The following is a 25,266-nucleotide window of genomic DNA, read 5'->3' as shown; positions in this document are numbered from 1 at the left end:
TAGCAAAGCCTCCAGCAATATTTTTCAGAATACAATGTTTCTGACATCTTACCTTTCTGGGATGCAGCTTCTCCTTCCCCTCTTTGTCCATCACAGCAATCAAAACGCAGAGACCTCACAGAGAGTGAGGATTAACTTATCCCATGAATAGGCCCTTCAGATCACTCTGTAATCAGTACATGGTCAGAACAGCCTAGAGCACATGAAAGTGGTTCCAGTTTCCTCAATTCTTAATTAAAATATGACATACTTAGCTGTGTGCCCGATCTTTTACCAGTGTTAAGAAAATAAACATGAACCGTCACACAGGGTTTTGGGAAGAACATTTTATTGCTAAGCATATCCTTGAACGAAAAAGCAAATGGGAAATAAAAGAGAAAAGAAAAAAAAAAACAAAACAAAAAAAGCAGGAACATCACAACGTTATGAAAAAAATCTCTTTCAGGGTCTGCAAAGAACACAACAGGAATCCGATGAAAGCTCGCATACAGAATGCACAGGTTCCCGTAAAACTGTCCAGATATTAACTTACACTAAAAGGAATATAACAAATGAGATTTTACTCCGATTTAAAAAAAAAAATGGAAAGAAAGGAGAAGGTCAGTTCACAAGATCTCACGACTCCAAGAACAGCAATCCGTCACAGACATCGAGATATAATCAACTTCATATGGGCTGGGCCATTTATCTAAAATCGTGCTTTGATACTCTTTTACAGTCCTGTCTTTTTAATGACAACAACCAAAAAAAAGGGAAACTCTTAACACATTGAGATCTCAGATAAGGAGGAACACCACTTTCCATACACATCAGTGAAGGCTTGCCGTTGTTTAAACTGCGCCTTCTGCCCCATGTCTTTAGGATAATTGTTTTTCAAAGTCAAATATTCATGCAACTTACAAAGACCAGCAAGAGTAGATTTCTAAATCTAAACAGCTGATTGGTTTTCATCTGTACAAGAGAAATCGCATACGCCTGCCCCTCCAGATGACACACCCCGCCTCTGTGCGAGCATGTGTCCTGTTTAATCTTCTTGCTTTTTGAATGGCTATGGCAACGAAACCAGTTTGTTTATTATTATTATTTTTTTTAACTCTGTACATTGCTTCCTCTTTACAAAAAGAAGACAGAAAGAGAATGGGACACAAACCGAATAAACAGACAGAAAGCAAATAACAGTTCTTAAAGCGGTATGTACATACACGACTGAGGGGTTATACCAGCAAAAATGTAGTAAAATATGTAAACAAAATCTGAGAAGTTTCTGTTATCTGTTGTTTAAATTCTCTTTGACACAGTTAACTGTGACAAAACGAAAAAGAAACTCACACTTTCTTCACATTTTAAGGTTTACTTTTTTGTTGTTTTGTTATTTTTTTTCTTTTAAAATAACATTCTCATTCCACTTCAAGACTTTAACAGGTTTCTGTGTCAGTCATCCCACCAAACATACCATGATAAATATATCTGTATATATATTTATTTATATATATTATACTATTAAATTCCTTTTGTGTGTTTGTGTCACAGCAGCTTTATTCATTTATTTATTTGTCTTCTAAAAAAAAGATTGGGCGAAGGGAGACATGAGGAGATGGAAAGGGTTTACTCACATCAGGCTACAACGTTAAACCACATGGAAACCGTTATCATGTCGGGGGTGTGGGGGAATAACTATGACTTTCACACTCGGCCATGATGCGGCTTGTGTGACCATTTGTGGTTGCGTTACGAGTTGGGAACTCCCCTGCAGTCAGTCTGTTGAAACAGATGCTAGCATTGTCTTTTCGTTTTTGTTTTGTGTTTTTTTGTTCTTTGTTTGCATGCATTTCACAGACCCAGTCCACCCCCTTTCCCTTCCTCCCTTCCCTTGGAAAGGCTCTGCTTTAATTTGTGAGGCTTATGTTTGCCCTGTTCACACAGTTTGGGTTGATGGACAGGGACAGTGTTTGTTAAGTGAAACCAAAACACCAGCCCCAAAACCCATCTGTCGTAGGTTTGAATGGCAAATATTGGAATTAGATCTTGGGGACCTGCTTTGCAAACGGATTCTCATTCACCACATGGGTTCACCAAAGCATTAGGAAACTAACGATTGATTCTAGAGACACCACAACCTGCTACGTGGAGTGAATGCCATGGTTGAGTTTGAGTTCATATGGCAAGAGTCTCATACTTTCTTTCTGAGTAATTCTTTTTCCTTCTCTTCTTATGTGCAGTCATTGTCAAAAAAATAAATGAAAACCCAAAAGTTATTTTCCCCTCAGATCCTGGAAAGTTACACGCACACTGGTCAGAACCAGATAAGGGTATTTCTGGGTTTTTTTTTTTGTTTTTGTTTTTTTTTTTTTTTTTTTGTATTGTTTTGTTTGTATTTTTTTAAAGCATTTTTCTTTTCTCATTTTTTTGTTTTTTGTTTTTTTACATAATTAAACAAACAAACAAAAAATAAGCCAACATTGTTACAGTCGAGAGTCACAAACATCATTACAGACTCACTTGGATCGAAGGAACAAGTAAGTCACATAGTCTTCTACCCCTTTCAAAAGGTCCCGGAGAGAAGGAAGCTTCCAAAGTCAAGTGGAGTCATGGACTTGCTCCAGGGCACTAAGTGTGTGCTTTATGATACAGCAGGGCAGAGAGAATTTTCTGTCTTCGGGCAAAGGCTATGACCTTGCACCATGGCTCACCATTACAGAGAGATACACCATCGTATGTGTCCTTTTAAAAATGGTTTTTCCCACCATAGTCGTGGTATACCCCATCTCACAGAACATATCCAACAAGTTAAATCTCATTGTCAAAGTATTCAGGTGTGTGTATAGAAATAATTCTGTTTTCAATTCGCATACGACTGGTGGTGTGATGTTTACACATAATACTCCTTGTCCTTGTTTTTCTGTTTCTTATGGCCGCTCTTGGAGCTGGCTTGTTTCTCCTTCATGAGCGTGCCGTTGCTCTGGGCCGAGTTGCTGATGTAGTTCCTCGTCTCGTCCACTTGATAGGACCCCTCGTCCCTGTTCCTGTACTTGTACATGGCATACAGGAGGATCAAGATGCAGAGGGCGGCAGCAGCCACAATGCCGACGACCATCCCTGTTGTACTGCTGGACTCCCGGATCACCTCTGAGGCCCCCGGAACCCGTCTGATTCCTGGCTCCGTGGGGTTTGCTGTGGGCACATTACGGAACATGGGGGAAGTAATTAGTGGGCTCTTCAGTTTGGTGCTGTCTAGCTCATAGGCAGTGGGCAACGGAAGCAAGACTATATCAGGCTGGGGTTTGAGATCACGGTTATTCATTTTGCCAGCTGGCAATTTGGGCACCATCCCAGACGAGGAGGACGCTGTGAAGCGGATCAGCTCAGGGGACAAAGAGGTGGTTGTAGTTCTACTAGTTTCCGAGACTTTGTTAGGTCTAAAGTCCTTGGATTCCCACTTGGGCGCATGCGCTTTGTAGCCACCTTCGAAGATTGAAGTGGAAAGACTCTTATCTGTTACCAAGGAGAAGGTGGTGTAAAAATCTTCATCATCAGTAGGGGGCAGGTTAGAGTCAAAGGTTTCCCCTGAGCCATACCCAGATATCACCAAGCCATCATCATCACAACCATCGCTGCCTTGGTCCGACAAGCAAGGTAACCCCGCCTCAGAGGTCATGGACAGGGAATCTTTGGTGGTCTCAATAATGGTGAGGAGGGGGCGGAAGGTAGGGGGGAGTGTAATGGAGGGTACACGAGTAGCAATAGGAGGGGTAGCTAAAGGGTCTTCTACAAGAAGAGGAATAACTAATTCACCTCCTGGGATTGAAAAGAAAAAAAGACATAATTAGTACAGGCATAAACACAGTTCATCGTTACTCTAACGAATGCGGGGCAGAGGTTATGCTGCTGAAATTACTATAAAATGAGCTGCATCTGCATAGGGGTAATTTCTGGCTATTGCCTTATTATTCTGGGCCGAAATCGAGCTCATTATATGCATCTACCTACCCAACATTTGGAAGCTTGAAATCAGAGTCTTAGATCTTAAAGATACTCTCAAGTGATTTCGAGTGGCAGAATTCAAACAGGCTGGTTTCAGGCTCTTCTGGCAAGATGATGACTTTCAGTCAATAATGTTCTTAGAAACACTACGAAGACTTCATGTGTGTGTGTTACATATACAGCGAGCTTTATTTATGGCTGCATCAGTATGCATGTAACATTTCTTTACTGCTTTCTTGGTTTCTATCTTTTAGCTCTCAGGAGCATGGAAATGATCTATTTTTCCGTTTTACTGAGACCAAGATCAAGACCAAAGAACTCGAAAAGTTTTCCTGTACTGCCTTGGGGCTATACTAATTTCACATTAGCTAAGAGACAAGACCAAACAAAAGGCTTAAATGTTCATCCTGATGCACTTTGATTATGTATCTCTTGGAACTCCCTTGACTCGGAAAATGACAACTTGCCTTACATTAGCATAAGATGTATCTTGTGTATTCAAGGCTTTTATGTTATAGGAAACATAGGCTGAGCTAGAAGCTCCATTTTAAAAATGCAGAGTCTAGATATCCATGACTGGCTGGAAACTCATGTTTAGGTTGAAAAAAATTGACTTAGCAAAGTCAATTTTGAAATCAGTGGCTCTTTATTAGAGTGGATATATATATATATATATATATATATATATATATATGTGTGTGTGTGTGTGTGTGTGTGTGTGTGTGTGTGTATTTGTATATATATACTAGTTTATCCAGAAAGCTTCATTATTATATGATTACTAAGCATGTGGACAGCAGGGGAAAAGCAATTTAAGAATACTTCATAAAAACATGGTGTCTTGCACATCACAGATGCAAGGAATACTCTGCCAAGGCAGAGTATGAGGCTGACATTTTCCTCCCATGTCTTCAAGACAAAGTCTCTTTGGCATCTCTGTTCGACTGAAGCTGAGCAATTTCAAGAAGTCACCACTTGTGCCTTGTCGCTGCATTTGTTCTAGAAAGATATAGTCTAGCCATAACCTAAAATTGTTTTAAATCATAGATTCTTTTCAAGTTCCACAGAGAGATGCACTGAGACAGTTTTCAGGTGGAATAACTTTTAGTAACTCTGGCTTCCTGCCGGGGGGTGGGGGTGAGCAACTCATCAAACAGAGGAATCTACTTTCCTTTGTTTAGAGGGAGAGCAGGCTCTGAGATGAGGAGGAGTCTCTGGACTTAAGGGAGAGGGATCTCTGGACTTAAGAAGATTAGAGAAGGTAGGAGCAGGTTATATGGTATGGCCCTTTTCCTGTACAGGAGCAGTGTCTGGGATCTAACCAAACTCACTCCCAGGAATAGCATAATTTCACTCTCCAGTTAGAAAGTTGAGATGATGATACCATACTCTCAGAAGGCTCTTTCTGAGCTGAACTTAAGGCCCTTTCATGTGCTGCTATCGGTAGCTATTTTACTGAGATGAGATGGCTAGGGTATGTGTGTGCCTCTGCTAATAAATATGCCCATTGTTCAGATACCCTCCTCCTCTATTAGCAACAAAGCCTGACTGGGATTTGCAGCAGGTTCAATACTGCAGGCTTCCAGGGACATTCCGGAGCGTCAAGCCTTTAAGTTTACACTGTCTGCCATGATTCTTCCTATAATACTTCATTCTTAAACAGTTCTACTTGGCATCCCACGGCTTCTATCTTTAAACACCACCTGTGGCTCAGGAATACTGCATCTATGCTCTCTGGACATGTCCAGGTATGTTAAGAGGAGGGTCTGGTAGCAACCGCACAAACATCTTTGGCTGCTTCCTTATCTAGCCAATAATTGTGGTCCCCAGCAAGAACTGGTTGGTCAGGGGGAAATGGATATAATTTCAGAATCATTCAGAATGGCAGGGACAATAGAAAATTGTATGATTATTTCCCACTTAACAGATAATTTTGTTTTATGAAGGGAAGAAAAGCAAGTATCTTTGCGAGAATCTCAAGATAGTCTGTAGTCTGGTGTGTCAGCTTGAGTTTCGATTCTGCTCTCAGAGTTTGAACCGATTGAGCAAAATGATCTTTGCATGGTTTGCAGAACTTCGGGTTTGCTTTGCTAGGCCAGTATGCCTTTTTTTTTTTTACATTGTGAACATATATAATTCATATACCTTGCGACTTAGTTAATACATAATTTACACACTTTTGCTAGTTTTTATAAATGGGATTTGGAGCGCAATTCCCTAAAGGTAAGCTAGCCCTAAAAACTAATCTTGCACAAACTATTTTTCTTACATTTGTAGGGGTATGGAAAGGCATGCATGTGCTGTGTTCAAGGTGATCTAGGTAGAGGGCAGTGTTTGGATGGAAGTTTGCAGCCATGAGGAAGAAGTAAGTGCAACTTTACTTTCCAGGACAGAACAAGACTGGGTGTTATTTTCAATAAAAAAGTGAGTTGTCTCCTCTCTCTGCCTCTGTGGTGTGTGTGTGTGTGTGTGTGTGTGTGTGTGTGTGTGTGTGAGAGAGAGAGAGAGAGACAGAGACAGAGAGAGACAGAGACAGAGAGACAGACAGAGAGAGAGAGACAGAGACAGAGAGAGAGACAGAGAGACAGAGAGAGACAGAGAGAGACAGAGAGAGAGACAGAGAGAGAGAGACAGAGAGACAGAGAGAGAGAGAGAGCCAGAGAGCCAGAGAGACAGAGAGACAGAGAGGACAGAGACAGACACAGAGACAGACACAGAAACAGACGCAGAGAGACAGCAATAATGAGAGAAGGACACACAGAGAGAGACAAAGACAGAAAGTGAGAGACAGAGAGACACAGAGACACACACACACACACACAGAGAGAGAGAGAGATGGCACACATGTGCCATGGGCTGTGTGTTGTAGTCAGGACAATTTTCAGAACTGGTGCTGTATTTCTGCATTGTTGTGGCAGAGTCTCTTCTTTGTGGCTCCCATGTGTGCTCTAGGCTAGCAGGTCCTCAAGCCTCCAGGCGACTGACTCTCCTGTCCAAGCTACACTCATAGGTGTGCAGAAATTACAATATAAGATATCAACCCCGCAGTTTGGTGGGTTCCAGGGGCACAGAACTCAGGTTGTCAGGCTTGGGATCGAGATACTTTTACCTGCAGCTGTCTCGTTAACCTTGGGTTCCCTTTAATCCTGGCTAACAGGAACAAATCTTCAGCATATGGCTTTATTACCAACATAAAAACCTGAGTTGTATGTTCCTTATGGCTACAACAGAAACAGACCTCTTAAGCAAGGGAGGAGACCATATTGAAGAAGAAGAATTTGTGAGTCTGAGAAGACATTCATTTAAATATAAATCCAAACTCTTTGACCTTCAAGTAAGAAAAGATCACTGTCTTCATGATCACTAGAGGGCATTTGTTTGCTTTTGACTGTACCGCCTGAAACACTCAACTAAAGACTTAAATTCAACCATTTTTTTTCCTTTGTTTTCTCTTTTCAATTCTTGCTAGAGCTTCACGGGATTGTTTTGAAAAAAATCTAGAAAACTTGTTTAGCTTACAGTTGAATTGGACCATTCCCTTTTGCTTTGCTTTTCTCATTCAACAGCCCAGCAAGTATCTCTGATTTCAAACCAAAGTAAAAATCCAAACTTTCCAAATCGTATAGATAGAGGGCTTTAAGGCTTCCTAACTGGCGGTTTCTAAAGGTCTACTGAGTTTCAAAGTGACGTGAGATCAGTTTATTTTAAAAAGAACACGATGGGTATCACGTCCTAAGAAAGATCTGGAAATCTTTCAGAACTATCTTCCCTTTCCTTCAGCATTTTTTTTTATCCTGGAGTTGTAGTGATAAGACATTATAAACAATGCCCTCTGCCAAGAAAGTCTGAGGCCAAAATTTGCTGGTCTCTACTTTCTGAAATTGTAGAAGCTTTTATATTTTTCTCTCTTGGCACTGCTTGGAATTAAGGTTGTCCAGAGTTTGAAATGAAGCTGCCAGGTATGGGAGGATGATTATTACAAACTGGAATTATTACAGAATAGGTAAAAAAAAACTTTCAGGTAGCTGTAGACATGAGAACTGCCTGGAATAGGTACATGGGTTAGGGTGTATAATTACGTTTAAATATTTAATGTGAATGTGTACATGCATCTGAATATGTCTGTGTGATTGATGTATGTGGTAATATTCATGTGGCTGAAGGGGTATGAGCATCTGTACACAAGTGCAGATGTCCTCTGGAACTGCCATATTTCTCTGAGGTAAAGTCCCAGAAGTTGGAGCTTATGTTCCTCTTCTAGGCTGGCAACCTCTGCTCTCCATGGTGCTGGGTTTTCAGGTATACATACGGCACCTGATCCAACTTGTTTAGGTGTTGAGATCTGAATTTGGATCCTCATGGTCATAGAGCAAACAAACCCATGTAGATACTGCCTATCCCCCTAGCTCTGTTATCAATTTTAGTATGAATTTTTGTCTTTTAAGAATTGAAATGAATTCAGTATGTATTCAACCCTCTGTATTTATGGGCTCAGCAGTAAAGGATTCAAGGGACCGCAGATAGAAATGCCCCTCCCCCTAGTGTCTGCACTGAATATGTGCAGATTATTTTTCCTATCCTACCCCTAAAATACATCTAGTCTAACAACTTTGCACAGCCTGGGCATTGCATTTGCTATTTTAACTAATACAAAGAATACTTAAAGACCAAGGAAGCTATACACAGGTTCTATGCAAATTATGCCTCCTGTTTTCTTTTGGACATCAGATATAGGTGTGTTGGCCAAGCTGCTCTCAAAATTCTGGGCTCAAGCAAGAACCTTGGCTTTACAAGTAGCCAGGGTAATAGTTATAAACTAACATACCTGGCTGACTATGATATTTTGCTTAAGAGATTGTCTGAGTTTCCTTCCCTGTTGCTGTGAGAAAGTTGGCTCACAGTTCAAGGTTCCAGTCTGTCATGGAGGCATATTACAGCAAGTAGGAGCTTCAGGGAGCTGGTCACATCGCATTGGAATCATTAACACGGAATGCTTGTGATCAGTTTACCTCTCTTAGTTTTAGATAGTCCAAGATCCTGACCCAGGGAATGCTGCCACTCACAGTGCATGAGTCTTCCTATCTCAGTTAACCCGGTCACAATAATCCCTTACAAGTGTGCTCAGAAGCCCGTTTCCCAGGAACTTAACTATACACAAATGTTGGTATCAGAAAGGTATCTAGAACTGGTCCTTCAGGTCAACTAATCCAAGAGGGCATAAAGATATTCATGTATTCGTGTATCCACCTCATATGAGGTGAGGGGGCAGAGGATGTATTTCTTAGGAATGATATAATAGCTAATGATATGCCCCTCCTTCGTGAAGACTATGTAATGATCTGTGTCTAAGCTTAGAAAGTATTCACACAGTCACGTCTAATATTAACAGGCAGAGAGATATGAAACCTGGAATATATCAAAATCCTAATGTTTTATGCCATCTCTAAAATTTTCCTTTGGTTTAGAATAAGAACTATCTGTATTCTTCAATGTTAGCATCTTAAAATCAGGAATATACATTTTTCTTTTGACAAGGCTGTGCTTTCCCTTAAACTAGAGAGCTCACTAGGGATATAAAAGGTCTATTTTAGCCCCGAAGGCTGCCCTGCTTTTTTGCTCTACGAGTGTATTTATAGATATATAATTCATGCCTCTAGGGCTGATATCTAGCAAAAGGGTCTGTCTGCCATTGCAAAAGCCAGTGTATTAAAAATTCAATAGAACTCTTCTGAACTGTGAGGATGTTGTCAGTGGTGGCGAATGCAGTGGGTCATCTTTAAAAAAGAGAGAGAGAGAGAGCGGGAGAGAGAAAGAAAAATCAAGAGCAGCATGAAGTTTCAATGTGGTTCCGGTCTTGCTGCCTCTCTGGGGACAGCTGACTCTGAAAGGTCACAACATACAAGTAGAATGATGCTAGGCAGAGAGCCTCCAGAGACAACTCCATGCTCCAATTGCTGGGACCTCTTATGTCTATTTCAGTTCTTTACCTTATCTCTGATTTGCATTATTCTAATCCACTCAATACACAAAGACACTCATTTACATATTTGGTGTCATAGGAGGGAGTACTTCAATGCAGAGATATGCTGAAGCTTTTAACCATTAAATGGGTCTACATTGGTGACCTTCATAGAAAAAAAACTTTGGTCTGGACAAACACAGCCAGTACTTGGTAGAGAAAACACTGGTAAAACTTGAATGTATCAAAGGAGAGAAATTTATCTTTAACACGATGAAATTCTTCACTTAAACCCTCTAAGTTTAACACACACACAAACACACACACGTACATACAAACACACACATACACACATACACACTCCTAAAAATAGTAAATGGTTTATCTGGAAAGAGTTTAATTCAGAAAAGCTACCAAGTCTGTTTTTTCCATATGTCTAAGAATAATGAGTCCAAACAGCTTGATGTAATTATGTGTAGTAAACCAGGGGATGCCAAGTGAAGTTTTCATTTTCTTATGACTTACAAGCTTTTATTCTGAACTCATTTAGCCTGGACTCATGTTAGCATTGGAACTACACTTATAAGCCACAAGAATTGGTTATCTTCCTTCAACTCCAAGGAAAATGGGAATAATAACAGAGTCTATTCCAAGTCACTAAACACTGTATGCCACCCAGAAATGCTTTGCTATTTTTATTAACGTTTTGACCTATAGACATCCCAGTCATTGATCAGTTTCTCTGTCCTTTGTAATGCAATGGGCTTATAGGCAAAGATACAAATACTCAGGGTTCAAGAGGTAATTTTAATAATAGACTTTGTGGAAAGATTCATAATCATTCAAAGATCTTGTATTTGGAAAAAATGATTAACTTCTAACAAAATTGATAGTTTTTTTCCAACAAACATAAAAGCCTTTAATATGATTAGGTATATTAACATCCCCTTTTAGAGAATTCTATCTTTTAAAACTGAAATTCTATTCAACATGTCAAGCTGCATAAAATTTCCCGAACTGAGGTGAAGAGAGCCCATTCATTAAAGTTACCAGGCTGAAAATACTTCTTCTATTCACCACTCAGTTTGATATTTCTAATAACAGTTCCAGATAACAGTGCTATCTAGAATTGGAGTTCTAACACGTGACCTCTTCATTTAAGAGATTGCATGGCGCCTCTCACCAGCCCTGAGCTTGTGATGTGCAGCCGCTACACTGAACCAAACAACCTTAAGGTAGAGGCATTGTCTCCACCCAGAGTTACATAACCATGATACCTACCCAGGTACTTTCTACATCAAAGATGAATTATCTGCATCTTCTTGGAACAAGCATAAGAGCCTATGAGGCTTACCTGATTAAATCCTTCTGGATGAACAGAAAGGGCAAAGGAGAGTGAGACAAAGGAGAGGAGAGGGGAAGAGGGAGGGAGGATGCTGGAGCTTTCTCCCTGTGTGTACATGATGCAATGTGCTTTTGCCAGAAGTCGGTGTATTCATGGGAAGGCATCAATATCATAGCACAACTCTGTAAACACCTGGGATTCTTGATGTCTTTATTCTGAGTAAAATTGATTTTGTAGCCTGTGGTGAAGATGATAGCGTAATCCTGGAGAACCACTCTACCATAGTCACTTGAGAGTACCTTATTTCCCCTTTGCTGAAAGAAAATAAGATAAAGGGCTGATTTCCCTGAATATCTTCTAAGGAATTAAATTAAGGATGAAATTACCACTGATGATACTTGGAACTAACTCAAGTCAATTTGGGGGTTGGGGGGGTAGGCATGCCTTCCATTTGCTGTAACCAATTTTAATATCCCACTTTAGAGCAACCAATACTGTAAAGGCTTTAAAGTCTGTGGCTAAAAATAAGCTTAATAAGCTTAGACCAAGACTGGACTTCTTTCAGTTGATGAGAACTGGCTATCTGTGCTCTTTAATTAAAAGTAGAACTCCTATTGACTATTGAATGCAATTCAGCACAAATCAGAAGAGTGAAAATAATGCGAAAAGGCCAAAATAAAATAACATACTTAATATACTTTTCAAAATCATACATATAGAAGAAAATAAAACCAACATCATAGCCAAAACAAATTCAACAGGAGAGCAAATAATGTCAAAAAGGCATTCATAGTATTAAAACACAAAGCAAAATAACAACATAGAAGAGAGAGAGAGAGAGAGAGAGAGAGAGAGAGAGAGAGAGAGAGAGAGAGCTCAGAATTTCAACATAGGTAACACAACTGAAATTATAACAGAAAAGCATACCATATTAATTTATAGTCAACTTACATCAACAAATTGCCCGCATGTTTTTTGGCATGGAAGAAAAAATTTACAAAAGAAAGTTGTGTAAGAATGCTCTTGGACAAATAGAATTGCCACATTCTTGAAAGTTGCTTTTTGTTGTTGTTGTAGTTGCTGTTGTTGTTGTTATTGTTGTTATTTCTTAAAAACTTTTGAGCAAAATGTCTAATTTTTCAGATATAGTAATTTACAACAGAGGATGATACAGGGAGGCAACAACACAAACATTCACACCACATAACATGAAAAGAAAAAAATCTGCACTTTAACAATTTTTACTTTGGAGGGACTTAGGATGGGCATTGGTTTTTAAATTTAAAATAATTCTTCTTTCTAGGACTGAAAGTGAAAAAAAATTATAATTTGCCTTTAAAAAAAATCTATGCGTCTATAGGGTTTGGAATGAATTTCTTCATTGTAAGTTTTCAGATAAATATTTAGATTTGTATTGTCTTTTTGACAAATTTTGAGATTTTTCTTAATTTAGGGGGGTGGATGACAGCACATAAATTTTAACAACGCTAAAGAAGGGGGGAGCATGGGAAAGAAGGGGTGCGGAAAGGGGAGGGGTATGTCTATGAGTGTACTACACAGGAGATGAAGATGAGAAGGGTAAATGTGTAAGTGAGTCGCCATGTCCATGTAAGGGCGGCACGGAGTGATCTAGCTGCATTAGAGCTTCTGGCTGTAAGGAAGGGATGGGCAATATACAAAAACAAATGAGCCTACACATGCCCATCTACGGAAATCAAGAACAGAACTCTAACACTGACAATCTCACACACCCTAAGCTGCAACTTCTTCAACATGCAATTACTACGAAATCATTACAGTTGCATCATGAGATTTTTCAAATCATAAAAGCACTTAAACTGTTTTTTTTCCTCCTCCTCCTCCTCCTCAAAATAGACACAGTACATAAAATAATATCGCTAATACTCAAGATCAGAAGGTTAAAAGCAAAATCAAGGAGACTAGAGTTATGCATTCAAGTAGAACAACTTCATCGGCAGCCACGCAGCCTCATCTAAAGCAGGGAGTAGAGAGCTCCACAGAGCAGAAGCAGATGTCAAGTGGAGAACCCATAAACTGGGCTGCTCCTGAGTCCTCTGTATAGAAATGGTAGGGTCTAATGGTATCGCCCACCTTGCACAAGCCACCCATGATTTGAACTACTGCCAAGGAGACCGGCTCATCTGAAAGATGAGGATGTGAGGTTCTGCAGCTGAAGTTGTCCCATATATAAAGAAAGAGCGTGAAAAAAATCTGCAGAAAACAATTCATAACTTTCTCTAATCATTTTGGAAAATCAACTCTAAAGACAAAGATCTAGCAGTTAAAAAGAAATACATTGATATTTAGATATATAATACAAAAACATTTAATTTCCAAACAAGAAGGGAGAAAATAACAAAAAATGGGTTTTTTTGTTTTTTGTTTTTTTTTGCTTTTTTTTTTAAAGAGATGAACAACCAGATGCACACGCTGAGAAGGCACAGACAGAGCAGTCAGGGGACATGGCTTTATATTCATGTTGGTTTTGCTGGTTATTATTTGATTATTTTAGATTTGGATCACTGATCCCCCTTTGGTGACAGCCGAAATTGAAAATAAATTCTGATATTTCTTTGGAAGTTGCATTTTGATTTTGTTTCTCTTAAAAAAAAAATAAAAAGGGCGTGCCGTCTGGATGTACGTCCTAAGAAGACAGTTCAAAGAGAAGGCAGGTACTGTCTATCACCCTTGAACAGTTGGGATGCCAATCAAGTTAACGCATGCTTAAAGTAAGTTGCATTTAGGGGAAATAGAAAAACAGAACAACCAGCTGGGTTAGGTAGAGAGGTCAGCAAGACGAAACCAATTTGGGGTGGGGAAGAGAGCAACTGAGTTTTGATTCATGCTTTTCCAGTAGGGGGGAAAGACGTCAGAAGACTTCCTTTCAAAATTCAGGTGCAGTGTGTGTGTCTCTGTCTCTGTCTCTGTCTCTCTGTCTCTCTGTCTCTCTGTCTCTCTGTCTCTCTGTCTCTCTGTCTCTCTGTCTCTGTGTGTGTGTGGGGCAGTAGGGGGACTGTAGTGAAATGAAAATATATCAGCTCCCGAGTTGTTCGGAACTTCTTCGGGAGACTTGCCTAGAAGGCAGAGTTTGTAAGGTGTTCCAGGACTACAGTAGGTAGCATGACTTCGTGAGTATTCTTTTTCCTCCAAACTGAAAGAGAACCTACCAATGGTTTACAATAGGATGTCAAACTTGCCTACTGAACAGAAGAAAAAAACTAATGTTACTTTTAGTAATAGTGTCAAAACTTCTCTGTGCTCCACATTATCAGCATCAGTATCTCCAAGGCTGAGCAAAATGCATTGTGCCTGAGGTAAATGGTGTCAGGCTTCTAGAGACTAATTTGAGAGAGAAAACATTACATTCAATCTACATTAAGAAAAGTAGACAAGAGCCTGTGAGTGTCTCAAACCTGTGTGTCCATGTATTTGTGTGGTATGTGTGTGAGCATTGAGGGATAGATATTTGAAAAAGGATGAAAGGGAAGTTTTACAAATGGCCTCATCCCCTACTGGAAGAGATCACTGAATTTATAATCATCACTATATCCCTGTAAGAACTATAATTTTCAACCAAGGACTGGGAAACCCGGGTAGGCGAACCCCAAAGGTAAGAAGACACTTGAGAGCACTTGGGTCTGACAGCCAATTCCAACCATTTCAAATAACCCCTTTGGGTAGCTTTGACAAATTGGATAAATTTTGAAAATGAGGCCAACTTCTACCCCTCAGGAGACGCCCCTTTTATTATTTTATTTTAAACAGAATTGTAGTAATATGTCCCCATGGGTCAGTCCGTACCAAGATTTTTAGTCTCTGGTTTAATAATGTTAATCACTATTTTTGGAACTTCACAAAGTGCAGCTGGAATGTTTCTACATGGAAGGAAGACAATTCCAATATTAAAATAAAAAGGAAAACCCTTGTTGTCATTTGGTTGAGTTTTGGACTATCAGTTTTAATAGTGAGTTTTATTTCATGAGAAAAATCTGGGAAGTGCTAAGGTAACTGATTTTAGTGCACCAATCCAATGACTCTCACATAAGACTTCATTTGGTAATAGCCACATAGAAAAGCTTTTTGTTTCACATGTCACTATTGAAAGCAGAAAACATAGCTTGTGCAAAGGCTGAAGAATGCGGTACTCAGGGTATTCAGATTCCAAAAATAATGGGTGGTGTTTGCAGGAATCTATCATCAATTGGGGTCCCCTAGGGTTTCTGTGGAGTAATTTACTTATTTCAAAAATGCTTGTTTTACAACACTTACAAAGTAGGACACCACTTATTCTCCAGAAATCACTGGTTTGGACAATTCAACACGTTAAAATTTAGAGTTGGCATTTTGCAAATTAATAAAAAAAAATGGATAAGTATCTTTTTAAATCCATGGAAGCCATAATTTCAAATGAAGCCAACACACCCTGGATGTAGAGAGCATATCAATTTTTATGATACAAGTTAGTATCCAATCATTAGTAGCCAAATTTGAAACTGCTTTGCTCTCTCTAATACAATATGCAAAATAAAATTGTTAACCATTCTTTGTCATTGCATAGATTCATGCTTATTGTTCATTGTCTATTTACACTCACTTTGAATTTTCAAAAGTATATGTTATATATTTATAGCTCTCCTCAATGTTAATAATGTGTTTCAGTTATATTTGCCTTTGAGAACAATTTAAAACGACATATTTGGATGCAATCGTTTTTATCTCAGCATGTCCTAATAGCCCCCATCAAAATGGAAAATATAATGCATACAAAGAAAGTACTATAAGTTGGAATTTCACAGATCAGAATTCATCGTGGAAAACTCTCTTCAACTGAAGGCATACGTTTCTAAACTACTGGGTCAAGGTGGAGCTGGACAAGCTGATGGATATAGTCAGGAAGCTTGAGTTCAAGTCTTACCTATCTTGGATGCAGGTTCCTCTTTCTAAAAGACATGTCTCAAACATGAGAAGATAAAGAGCCAATGGCGAAGCTGAAATGAATACCACTAATTTCAATAAGTACTTGACTTTCCCACTCAAAATACTGGAGAGATGTGGGAAGGGAGGAGGGAGAGGGGGAGGGAGGGAGAGAGAGAGAGAGAGAGAGAGAGAGAGAGAGAGAGAGAGAGAGAGAGAGTTGGGGATTTCTCAAGAGTTTCACAGAAAGAGAGAGAGAGAGAGAGAGAGAGAGAGAGAGAGAGAGAGAGAGAGAGAAGAGAGAGAGAGAGAGAGAGAGAGAGAGAGTTTGAAACTTACAGCAACACCAAGAACTTGAGAGATCACAGACTTGAAGTAAGATTTTCAAATTGTTTGCAGTAGATTTCTAAAGAAAGACCTCATGCCTGCCCCTCCCATAGATATCCAGAGATATTGTTGAATGATAATAATTCTTTCATATCTACCCAATAGGGAGGATTCTCATGGGAGAAAGAATGAATCAATTCTACATCACACATTGGCCAAAAATGAAAATGTTGGCTTTGCACAGATGTGGACTCAGAAGGAAATGAGTCTGGCTAAGATCTTTTAGTCAGTGTGAGCCCTCCTATACCTTGACATGTCATAGCATCTTGCCAAGGCACACTGTGACAAAACTTGCTTTACATATGGTACTTGTTCCTGTGTAAAAATGTTTAATATTTTGTAAATGCTAAACAAAAGGTTCATGCATTGTTTGTTCCAGACTCACTTTCCACACCTAAGTATTGTAGGTAGGAAGAGAGAGAGGCTAAGTTCTCCACATAGAAGAGTGCAGATGTCATCAAATCCAATACTCAGAACTGCATTTCTGTGTTAATTATCTCAGGTTTATTCTACCTCCATTTTCCAACTTATGAGAGTAGATAAGAATGCATAAGGTGTTATTATGTCTTAAAAATTAGTAAGATAGCCGAGCCTACAGATAGCACGAAATGTTTAGACATGGGAGGGGGAGGACCTTAAAGTAAGGATTATATTCATCTGAGTTTTAACACGTTTCTTTAGATCTATTCTGCAATCTCTATTCTTCTTGTGAATACACTGTCTCCTGAATTGACTATTAACTATTAATTCTGTGTTCTAGCAAGCTTAATTTGTTTTCTTATTTATCTCAGATTAATTCTAAACAATTTGAGGGGCAGGATAGTGTCTTCCTGCTCACATTTATTTTCACACAAAGTGGAAAACACTTACTCAATTGCTTATTTGAATAATTTGAATTGCTTAACTCTCTGTCCTCACCGTAGCCTCTATACTTCATGAAGGCGATCACATTGATATCACTGAAATGCCTTGATTTATGATTGAACTCTCATACAGGGAATGGAGACATTGAGTCAGAAACCCTACATATTACTCTTATCTGTACTACAGAAAAACTTATTAGATATTCAACAAATTCATTCATACTATTGAGTCTATTTCCTCAATAGTATCATGCAAAGATTATGATGTATGCTCAATTAGTCTACCTCACAGAGTGAATTTGCACAGCTACAAAGATTTTAAATGTGAAAGTGTTTTTAAATTCTAAAGGGCTTTACACATGGTTGCTTCAAGGACCGTTAGCAGCAGCATATTCAACAGCAGAAGCTGGGTCCTGGGCAATCAAGGTCAATGTTATTTCAAACGTGATCCTTAAAGTGTTTACATCAGTAACAAAGTCTCACCTCAATCTGAAAGCCTGACTGTTACAGCCATGATAATGTCTTTCCAACTTTGTTTACTCCTCTTCCACTAATATTGCCTGCTTTCTTTCTTTCCTTTCTGTCTGCCTGCTTTCCTTCCTTCCTTCCTTCCTTCCTTCCTTCCTTCCTTCCTTTCTTCCTTCCTTCCTTCCTTCCTTTCTTATTGGTTATTTTATTTATTTACATTTCAAACGTTATCCTCCTTTCCAATTTCCCCTCCACAAGTCCCCTATCACCTCCTCCCTCCCCTCCACCTTTATGAGGATGCTCCCCCACCTACCCACCTGCTCCTGCCTCAACAACCTAGCGTTCTTCTATTCTAGGACATCAAGCCTTCACAGAACCAAGGGGCTCCCTCCTAGTGATGCCAGATAAGGCAATCCTCGGCTACATATCCAGCTGGAGTCTTGGGTACCCACTGTGTACTCTTTGGTTAGTAGTTTAGTCGCTGGGAGTTTGAGGGTTCTGTTTGGTTAATATTGTTGTTTTTCTTAGAAGGTTGCAAACTCTTTCAGTTCCTACAGTCTGACTCTAACTTCCCCACTGGGATCCCCCCACACTCAGTCCAGTGTTTTGTTTTTAACATCCGCATCTGTATTGGTCCGGCTCTGGTAGAGCCTCTCAGGAGACCATTATACTGGGCTCCTGTCAGTAAGCACTTCTTGGCATCAGCATTAGTGTCTGGGATTGGTGTCAGCAGATGGGATGGATCCCTGGGTGGGCCAGTCTCTGGATGGCCTTGACTTGGATGCTACAGTACTACTCAGTAGGGAGAAGAGAATATTCTCTGAGAAGTAGAGAGGGATCGGGGTGGGGGAGGGAGAGGGAAAAGTGGGGGCAGTTCAGATATGGAGGAGATGAGAAAGAAGTACAAAGGATCAGGAATCTGAAAGTGGGTGTGTAGTAGTAGGGGAGGGGGAACTGATGGTAGCATCTAGAAAGTCCCAGATACCAGGGACCCAAGAGGTTCCTAGGACCCTTCCTAAACAGGAAGTTTAGCCAGAATACCCAGCAAACAGGAGATAGAACCTGTAGAGACCATATCCAGTAGATAGGCACGGCCTCCAGTTGAGGAATGCGGCCACCCAACCACCTCAAAAATATTAATTGAGAATTCCTCCTGTCAAAAGGAAACATTGCCTTCTTAATGCTTAATTCATTCACCTTTAAATGGTGAGTGCATGTTATTTACACATGAAATATTATAGCTAGTTTATTACACCTGTGTAGGTTAGAAACAAGCTCCAACAAGGTCATATTTAAATGAATTTTCATCAGGAACTATTATTGTATAGTAAGACAACAGACCTCAAAGGAAACTGTGGTCCTCTGTCTATCAATCTGTGTAGACCGAGTCCTGGTGTTATTTAAGACACAAAGAGAGATGAAAACAAAGAACTCCTCAAACCCTTTGAAAACAATCCTGGTCAACACTAGTACAATGAGGTAAAATGAAACATGAAAGAATGAAGTTTGAGGAAGTATTTCAGTTTCTTTTTTCCCCCAAAGTGTTCAATGCCAGTTAAGGTGCACAAATGAGAAAAACCCATTTAAAAATGCCCAAAAGTTTTGTGGGTATGTGAAGGGTGTTTGTTTTTATTATTGTTTTGCTTTGGTGGTAATCAGTTACCCCATCTTCTTTGTCTTGCTTCTATGTAGATTTCGGGTTTACAGATGCATACTGCATATTATAATGTATTATAGGTGAGATAAAACAACCATTTTTATCAATATTTAAAAATCATTTCATGCTAGTCAGCGATGGATGTTCTATCTGAGATGATTTTTCTCTCTAGCTGAATAGTATAAAATTGCATAATCTGTCTTTCCCTACCCTTATTGCACTCATCCAGCCAACTCTTAGCTAGTCCTAGACTTAGCTTTGGGGTCCTATTCCCAATGAGCAAACACTGTTTTCTTTGATGTTCTTCTGACACCTTGTAATAGGCCCAGAATCAACAGAATCAATAGAACTAAGAATCAAGAGCTCTGAGATCATCAACCAAAATAAGTATTTTCCCTTTAGGCTGATTTTCTAAAGGATTTTGTCATAGAGGTAAGAAAGTCACCAACATACTTATGGTTTCTTAAATTTTAGTGACCCAGTCTGGCCCTTAGCTTTAAACATCATAGATAGGACAGGAATTTCTAGTTCAAAACTCTGGTAACAATTTTAACTTCCCATATCTGCTTATCTACACAATATTTCAACTTTGATAATCTAAGAGGCACCCTGAATTCAGCTCCAGCTGACATTGGATGTTACATCTTTATCCTTCACCCATCCCAGACCCTCTTGTCTTTGGACTTGACTCACTGAGCAGCACTCCAGGAAGACATTTTACTTGAGTCTCTGGCTAACATTGCCTTAAGAAAGTATTCCTTCCAAATTTCTTTCATAAATTCCAAATGCATATTCCAAGGGGAAAGCCTCAAATAAACTCTTCCTTTGTATACAAAAGTGTCTGTTTTTCTTTAGTCTCAATACCTGACCCCAGGTAGTGTAAGTGACCCCCATCCATTGTTTGGTGTCTATGATCGTCTACTATTTCCGCTTTTAAAATTAAAGTTGATTAGGTAATTAATATTTAGTTTTATGTGTATGGGTGTTTTGCTTCCATGTATGTCTGTGTATCAAAGTGTACCTGACGTTCACAGAAGCCAGGAGAAGTCTAAATCCTCTGCAGTCAGTTATGAGCAGCAGTATAAGTGCTGTGAATTAATCTAGGTCCTCTGAAAGAGCAGCAAATGCTCTTAACCATTGAGCCCCCCCAACCCCTACTTTGGCTCCCTAAACTGCATTTTCTATATGGAGGCCAGAGTGACTCTCAAAATCCTATAAGAACAATTTTGTATAGCAAAGAAAATAAACAAAATGAAAAGGCAAGCAACAGACTAATAAAAAATGACAATCCTATTTCCAAAGAGTTAATATGCTAAGGTTTGTAGAGAAATTCCATGATTGGTAATGTAAAGACAAATACAACAATTACAAAATACAAAAATGGGTAAGCGGTGCAGATAAGCACTTCTTCAAAACCATAAACATGTCCAACCAGCAAAAGAGAAATGGTTAATAGAGAGCATTAGGGTAAATGAAATAAAAAAGAGGAAGAAAGAAAGAGAGACAGAAAGAAACAAAGAAACAGAGAGACATAGATTCAGAGAGCAAGAGTGAGGGACTGAGAGAGAGCAAAGAGAGCGAGAGAGTGAGAGAGAGCGAGAGAGTGAGAGAGTGAGAGAGGGAGGGAGGAGGAGGGAGCAAAATACTTCATGATTCCACTTGTACGTAAAATAAGAATAAAATCAACGACCCAATATTCAGATAGAAGGTGAGGTGGTTATCAAAGGAGTGAAGACAGACAAAGAAATAAGAAAGTATAGACCAAAAATAGAAAGTAACAGATATGCAGAATCAACAATCTAGAAGTCTCAGTTCAACAGGGGGACAAAAGTTAATGATAGTGTATTAAACACTGTATCTTAGCTAAATGAGTACATTATAAGTTCCCTTGTCACAGGAGGAAGCTAGGTAACTAGCCACGATAAATGTGTTTGTCTTGAGTAAGTCTTTCAGTAATTATGTACTGTAACTATTTCTATGTATATTGTAAAAGTCTGTTATATACATTAAGTATATCATAACATGCAGATTAAGTCACTTTGCTCCCTCAGAGTCCTACAAGTTTCTCCAAACAGAAACTGTATGTTTTTATTTACCAGGCAAGTTCTATGAATTGTGCTAGCTGGCTCCAGCCTTATTTTCCAGGGCTTCTCCTGACCCAAGGGTCCCCATTTCTGGACACACTTTTTGCTTCTGTCTCAGGAAAACACATCTCTTTGATCCTTCTCTGGATGGCCCTTTCAGTGACTGAGTTCTCTCCTGCACTTCGTCATTCTCCTCTAAGCCTTTGGGCTCTTTCTTTGCTAGTAAAATGGCTTCCCACTATGTACTCGTCCTTCTCTATAGGATTTACAAGCTAACTCTTTTCCGTGTATCTTTGTTCCTTATGGGAACACAGGTTTCATAAGAGCAGAGACGTTGTATCCTTGTGTACTATCCTTAGTTCAGTCACAGACACATAGTGTAACTCGGGAAATTACACTGAGGTAGGCAACCATGCTCCCAGCAGCCTTAAAGCCCCCTTCCAAGGGAGACCATTCACTTTTATTACAGAGCCTTTCATAGCTCCTAGCATGATGCTCTGATCACACAAGGCAGGGAGTTCATGTTTCATAAGCAAAGCATTGAGCTATTGCTATCTGTGTATTGTTTTTCTTTCAGTTGCTTTTTTTTCTAAGCCAGAAGGAACTTCCTAACCAGACTTTCCCATCCACAGGTAGCTTAAAATTCCTTCTGAAATATACAACGCCTTCTATTAACTTCTTGCCACCTTTATTTACTGGGACGGGGATAGATATTAAAAGTGCAAGGTCTCCTTTGCAGCAAGATCCTGCAATGTTTTGTTCTTTATCTCTGTGTGTAATTTGCCATATAAAGATAGGATAACATGTACATAGAAATGGAGCCATTTAATATTGATGACTGTCTTCAGCCAATGGAATAATGGGCCACACAAATTTTTACCAGAGAACGGGTGACCAGGATGAGCACAGGCTTCCTTTTGTTATCCTTTCCTGCTGGGGTCTTGAAGCTCCAAAAAGCAGAACTGGGCAGCAGTGGGACATTTAATCTGGACTGGCACTATGATAGCTCTGAGTCATGGCTACATAGTAATGAATTATTCAAGAAGGCTTACTTTGATTCTGCTTTCTACAGAACTGATCTATTCTGGCCTTATGACCAGAATTTTGGCCATGGTTTTATTGGTGTTTTGTGGGTCATAGCAACAAGACATTGCTTATGTGTTGCCTTTCCTTTGCAAGAGACTAAATTTTAGTTTAGTTTCCTTTTATTTTGCTTTGTTTTGAGATAGGGATTTTCTGGGTAGGCTCAGCAAACCTGGAACTCTTTATGTAGACCAGGCTGGCCTCAAACAAAGAAATCCTCCTGCCTCTGCCTCCTGAGCATTAGAAGTAAATGTGAGCACCGCCATCACTCAGGTAGAAACATGAATTCTCTAAGTTATCCACTGGAGATAATTAAGCCGGACAACATAGTACAATAAAACTCCTTTTATCATTTACTCTGAATCTATCTTTATTGCAAAGAATGTGGGGATTATAAAATCAATTAGACTACCGTGCTTTTTTAGTGAATGGAAATTAGCCCTATGGAAACAAAATGAAAATCTTGCCCAGGACCCATGCACCTGACATAGTAGAGATTTATTATGACTTTACGGATTTGACTCCATCCAAACTAAGCTTCAAGTAGGTGTCTTATGGGAGGAGTCTTTAAAGGTGCTCACACAGACAAAAGTCATAGCTTAGCTTTTTTTTTTTTAAGATACTGCAAATCAAGAAGGAAGGTGTAAAAGAGTTCTTAGTTATTCAAAAATATCGATAAACTTAGGTGTCTAGATCAGCTAAGACAAGTGTTTTTTAGTCAAATAGATGTGATGAAGAAAATGGTTGGCATAGTGACTTCCTTTAACATATGAGAAAGAACATATAAATTATAATTGTGGCTAAGTTGTCGTCATTTAGTTTAAGCATTAATTAATAATGAGACTTCTAGAGGAAAGTGTTTTTAAGAGTATTGACAACTGACTCTGCCAGTTATTTTTATAGTGTAAGAATAAATGTAAATGATTTATCTAAGCATTAAAGTTGTATCCTAAATATCAGTGAATCAGGGCTTCAATAAGCTAAGTTATTTATTCAGAATCACACAACTGGGAAGATAGATAGCCGTACCTAAACATGACCCTATAAGTTCTTAGTGCAACTGCAATGCCACTTTTAAACAAATACTCAACTTTTTGTCTAATGTTCTTAAATAAAATAAACATTCCATTCTCCACAAAAATTGAAAAGTATACGTAAGTTAGTCTTAGACACAAAAAGTCCCACAGAGCAATGTGGTGGTCCTAGGGTCATTAGAGATACATTTCACACACATTGGAGATATATTGGAGTCATAACAACATAATGAGAATTGATACCCAGATGGGACTGAAGAGGGGGATCTGGCCCGTGCTAAGTCAATCTTTCAGATAAAGACAATAGGGGCAGAATGGCAGGGAGAGACTCTGAAGCTAGAATTTAAAAAATTCTCCTATGGTGTTTTGTTTTGTTTTGTTTTGTTTTGTGTTTTGCTTTGTTTTGATAGGGATAATGTTTATACTCACTATAGGAAGATGTGTCTCTTTCCTTTCTTGCCTACCTGAGACACCTTGTGATAGGTTAAAATAAAAACCCTGTGTCCTATAGCAAAAGGCACGATAAAAGTTGGGACATGCAGCAGATCGGTTAAAATAAAAACTCTATGTCCTGTAGCAAAAAGCAGAATAAATGTTGAGACACTTGGCAAAGACAGGGACTCTGGAAAAGAGTCAGGTTGGGAGATTTACTACCAGAATGTGGAGGTAGTTGGAAATGAGGAGAGGTAACTAGCCGTGTGGCAGAACTTTGATTAATATAAATGGGATAATTGAGTTATGGGTTAGTTGGGAACAAGCCTAGCGTAAGTCCAAAGTTTAGTATAATGAAAATAAGCTTCCCTGTCATTATTCAGGAACTGGGGCGAGCCTAAAAAGGCCAGTGGGTACAGCTTTTCTGCAAAATCCGTTTGGAATCAGCATTCTAAATTCCGTTATATTTACTCTTTTAATCTGGAAAGGATGCAGAGTAGGCCTTGATTGATACAGGAGGGGAAAAAAAAAAAGAGGACGATCCTTTCATGGTAGCTACCTCAGCTGTGATCTTACTTTAAATGTCTGGCCTAAACCATAAGCATTCCTGTTTGTACTATGCATGTACATTGCACTGAGAATTGACTCAACTAGAAGATAAGATATAGACCACACTTTCAAAAACACAATAAGGCTAATAACTATCTTCCTGGCAGAACAAAAGTTGTCTAATGGATTTTAAGGAATAGAATTTGGAACTAAACAATAAGTATTCTTTCATATTCTGTCTATTCTGGGAGTATTGTTGGGAAAGCTTTGGTTGTCAAATAAGTAATGAGGTAATGTGCAGTTTGATTGGTTGACCACTTCTTCGATGAACTCTGATGAAATCACCTGTGTTCTCTGGATGTTTCTGTCCTATCTGATGACCTTTCATGTATAAATATATACTATATCCTAATCTATCACTGACTATCTACAAAGTTCTTAAAAGCACCCTAAACCAGCTGCTCGAAGATAGGATCATTTCTGTTTATT

At 39.1% G+C, this 25,266-nt stretch overlaps 1 protein-coding gene across 8 annotated transcripts in view; it reads right to left on the bottom strand.

The window, feature by feature from the left end:
* Window positions 1-311: 311 nt before the first annotated feature.
* Window positions 312-25,266, bottom strand: part of LOC116905664 (neurexin-3-beta) — a 525,628-nt gene continuing 500,673 nt past the window's right edge. For 4 of the 8 annotated variants that reach the window (XM_032908645.1, XM_032908646.1, XM_032908647.1 and 1 more), the window contains one exon: window positions 312-3,171. In XM_032908645.1, coding sequence (XP_032764536.1) covers window positions 2,870-3,171 — 302 coding nt within the window. In that variant the 3' untranslated portion in view covers window positions 312-2,869. Of the gene's footprint in view, window positions 3,796-25,266 lie in introns of all 8 variants that reach the window. The other 4 variants (XM_032908640.1, XM_032908641.1, XM_032908642.1 and 1 more) reach the window with 2 other exon arrangements.

Source organism: Rattus rattus, chromosome 7 (assembly GCF_011064425.1).
Source record: "Rattus rattus isolate New Zealand chromosome 7, Rrattus_CSIRO_v1, whole genome shotgun sequence".
NCBI classification, from domain to species: domain Eukaryota; kingdom Metazoa; phylum Chordata; class Mammalia; order Rodentia; family Muridae; genus Rattus; species Rattus rattus.
The sequence above is the reverse complement of the archived record's forward strand: the minus strand, read 5'-3'. Positions and strand labels throughout refer to the sequence as shown.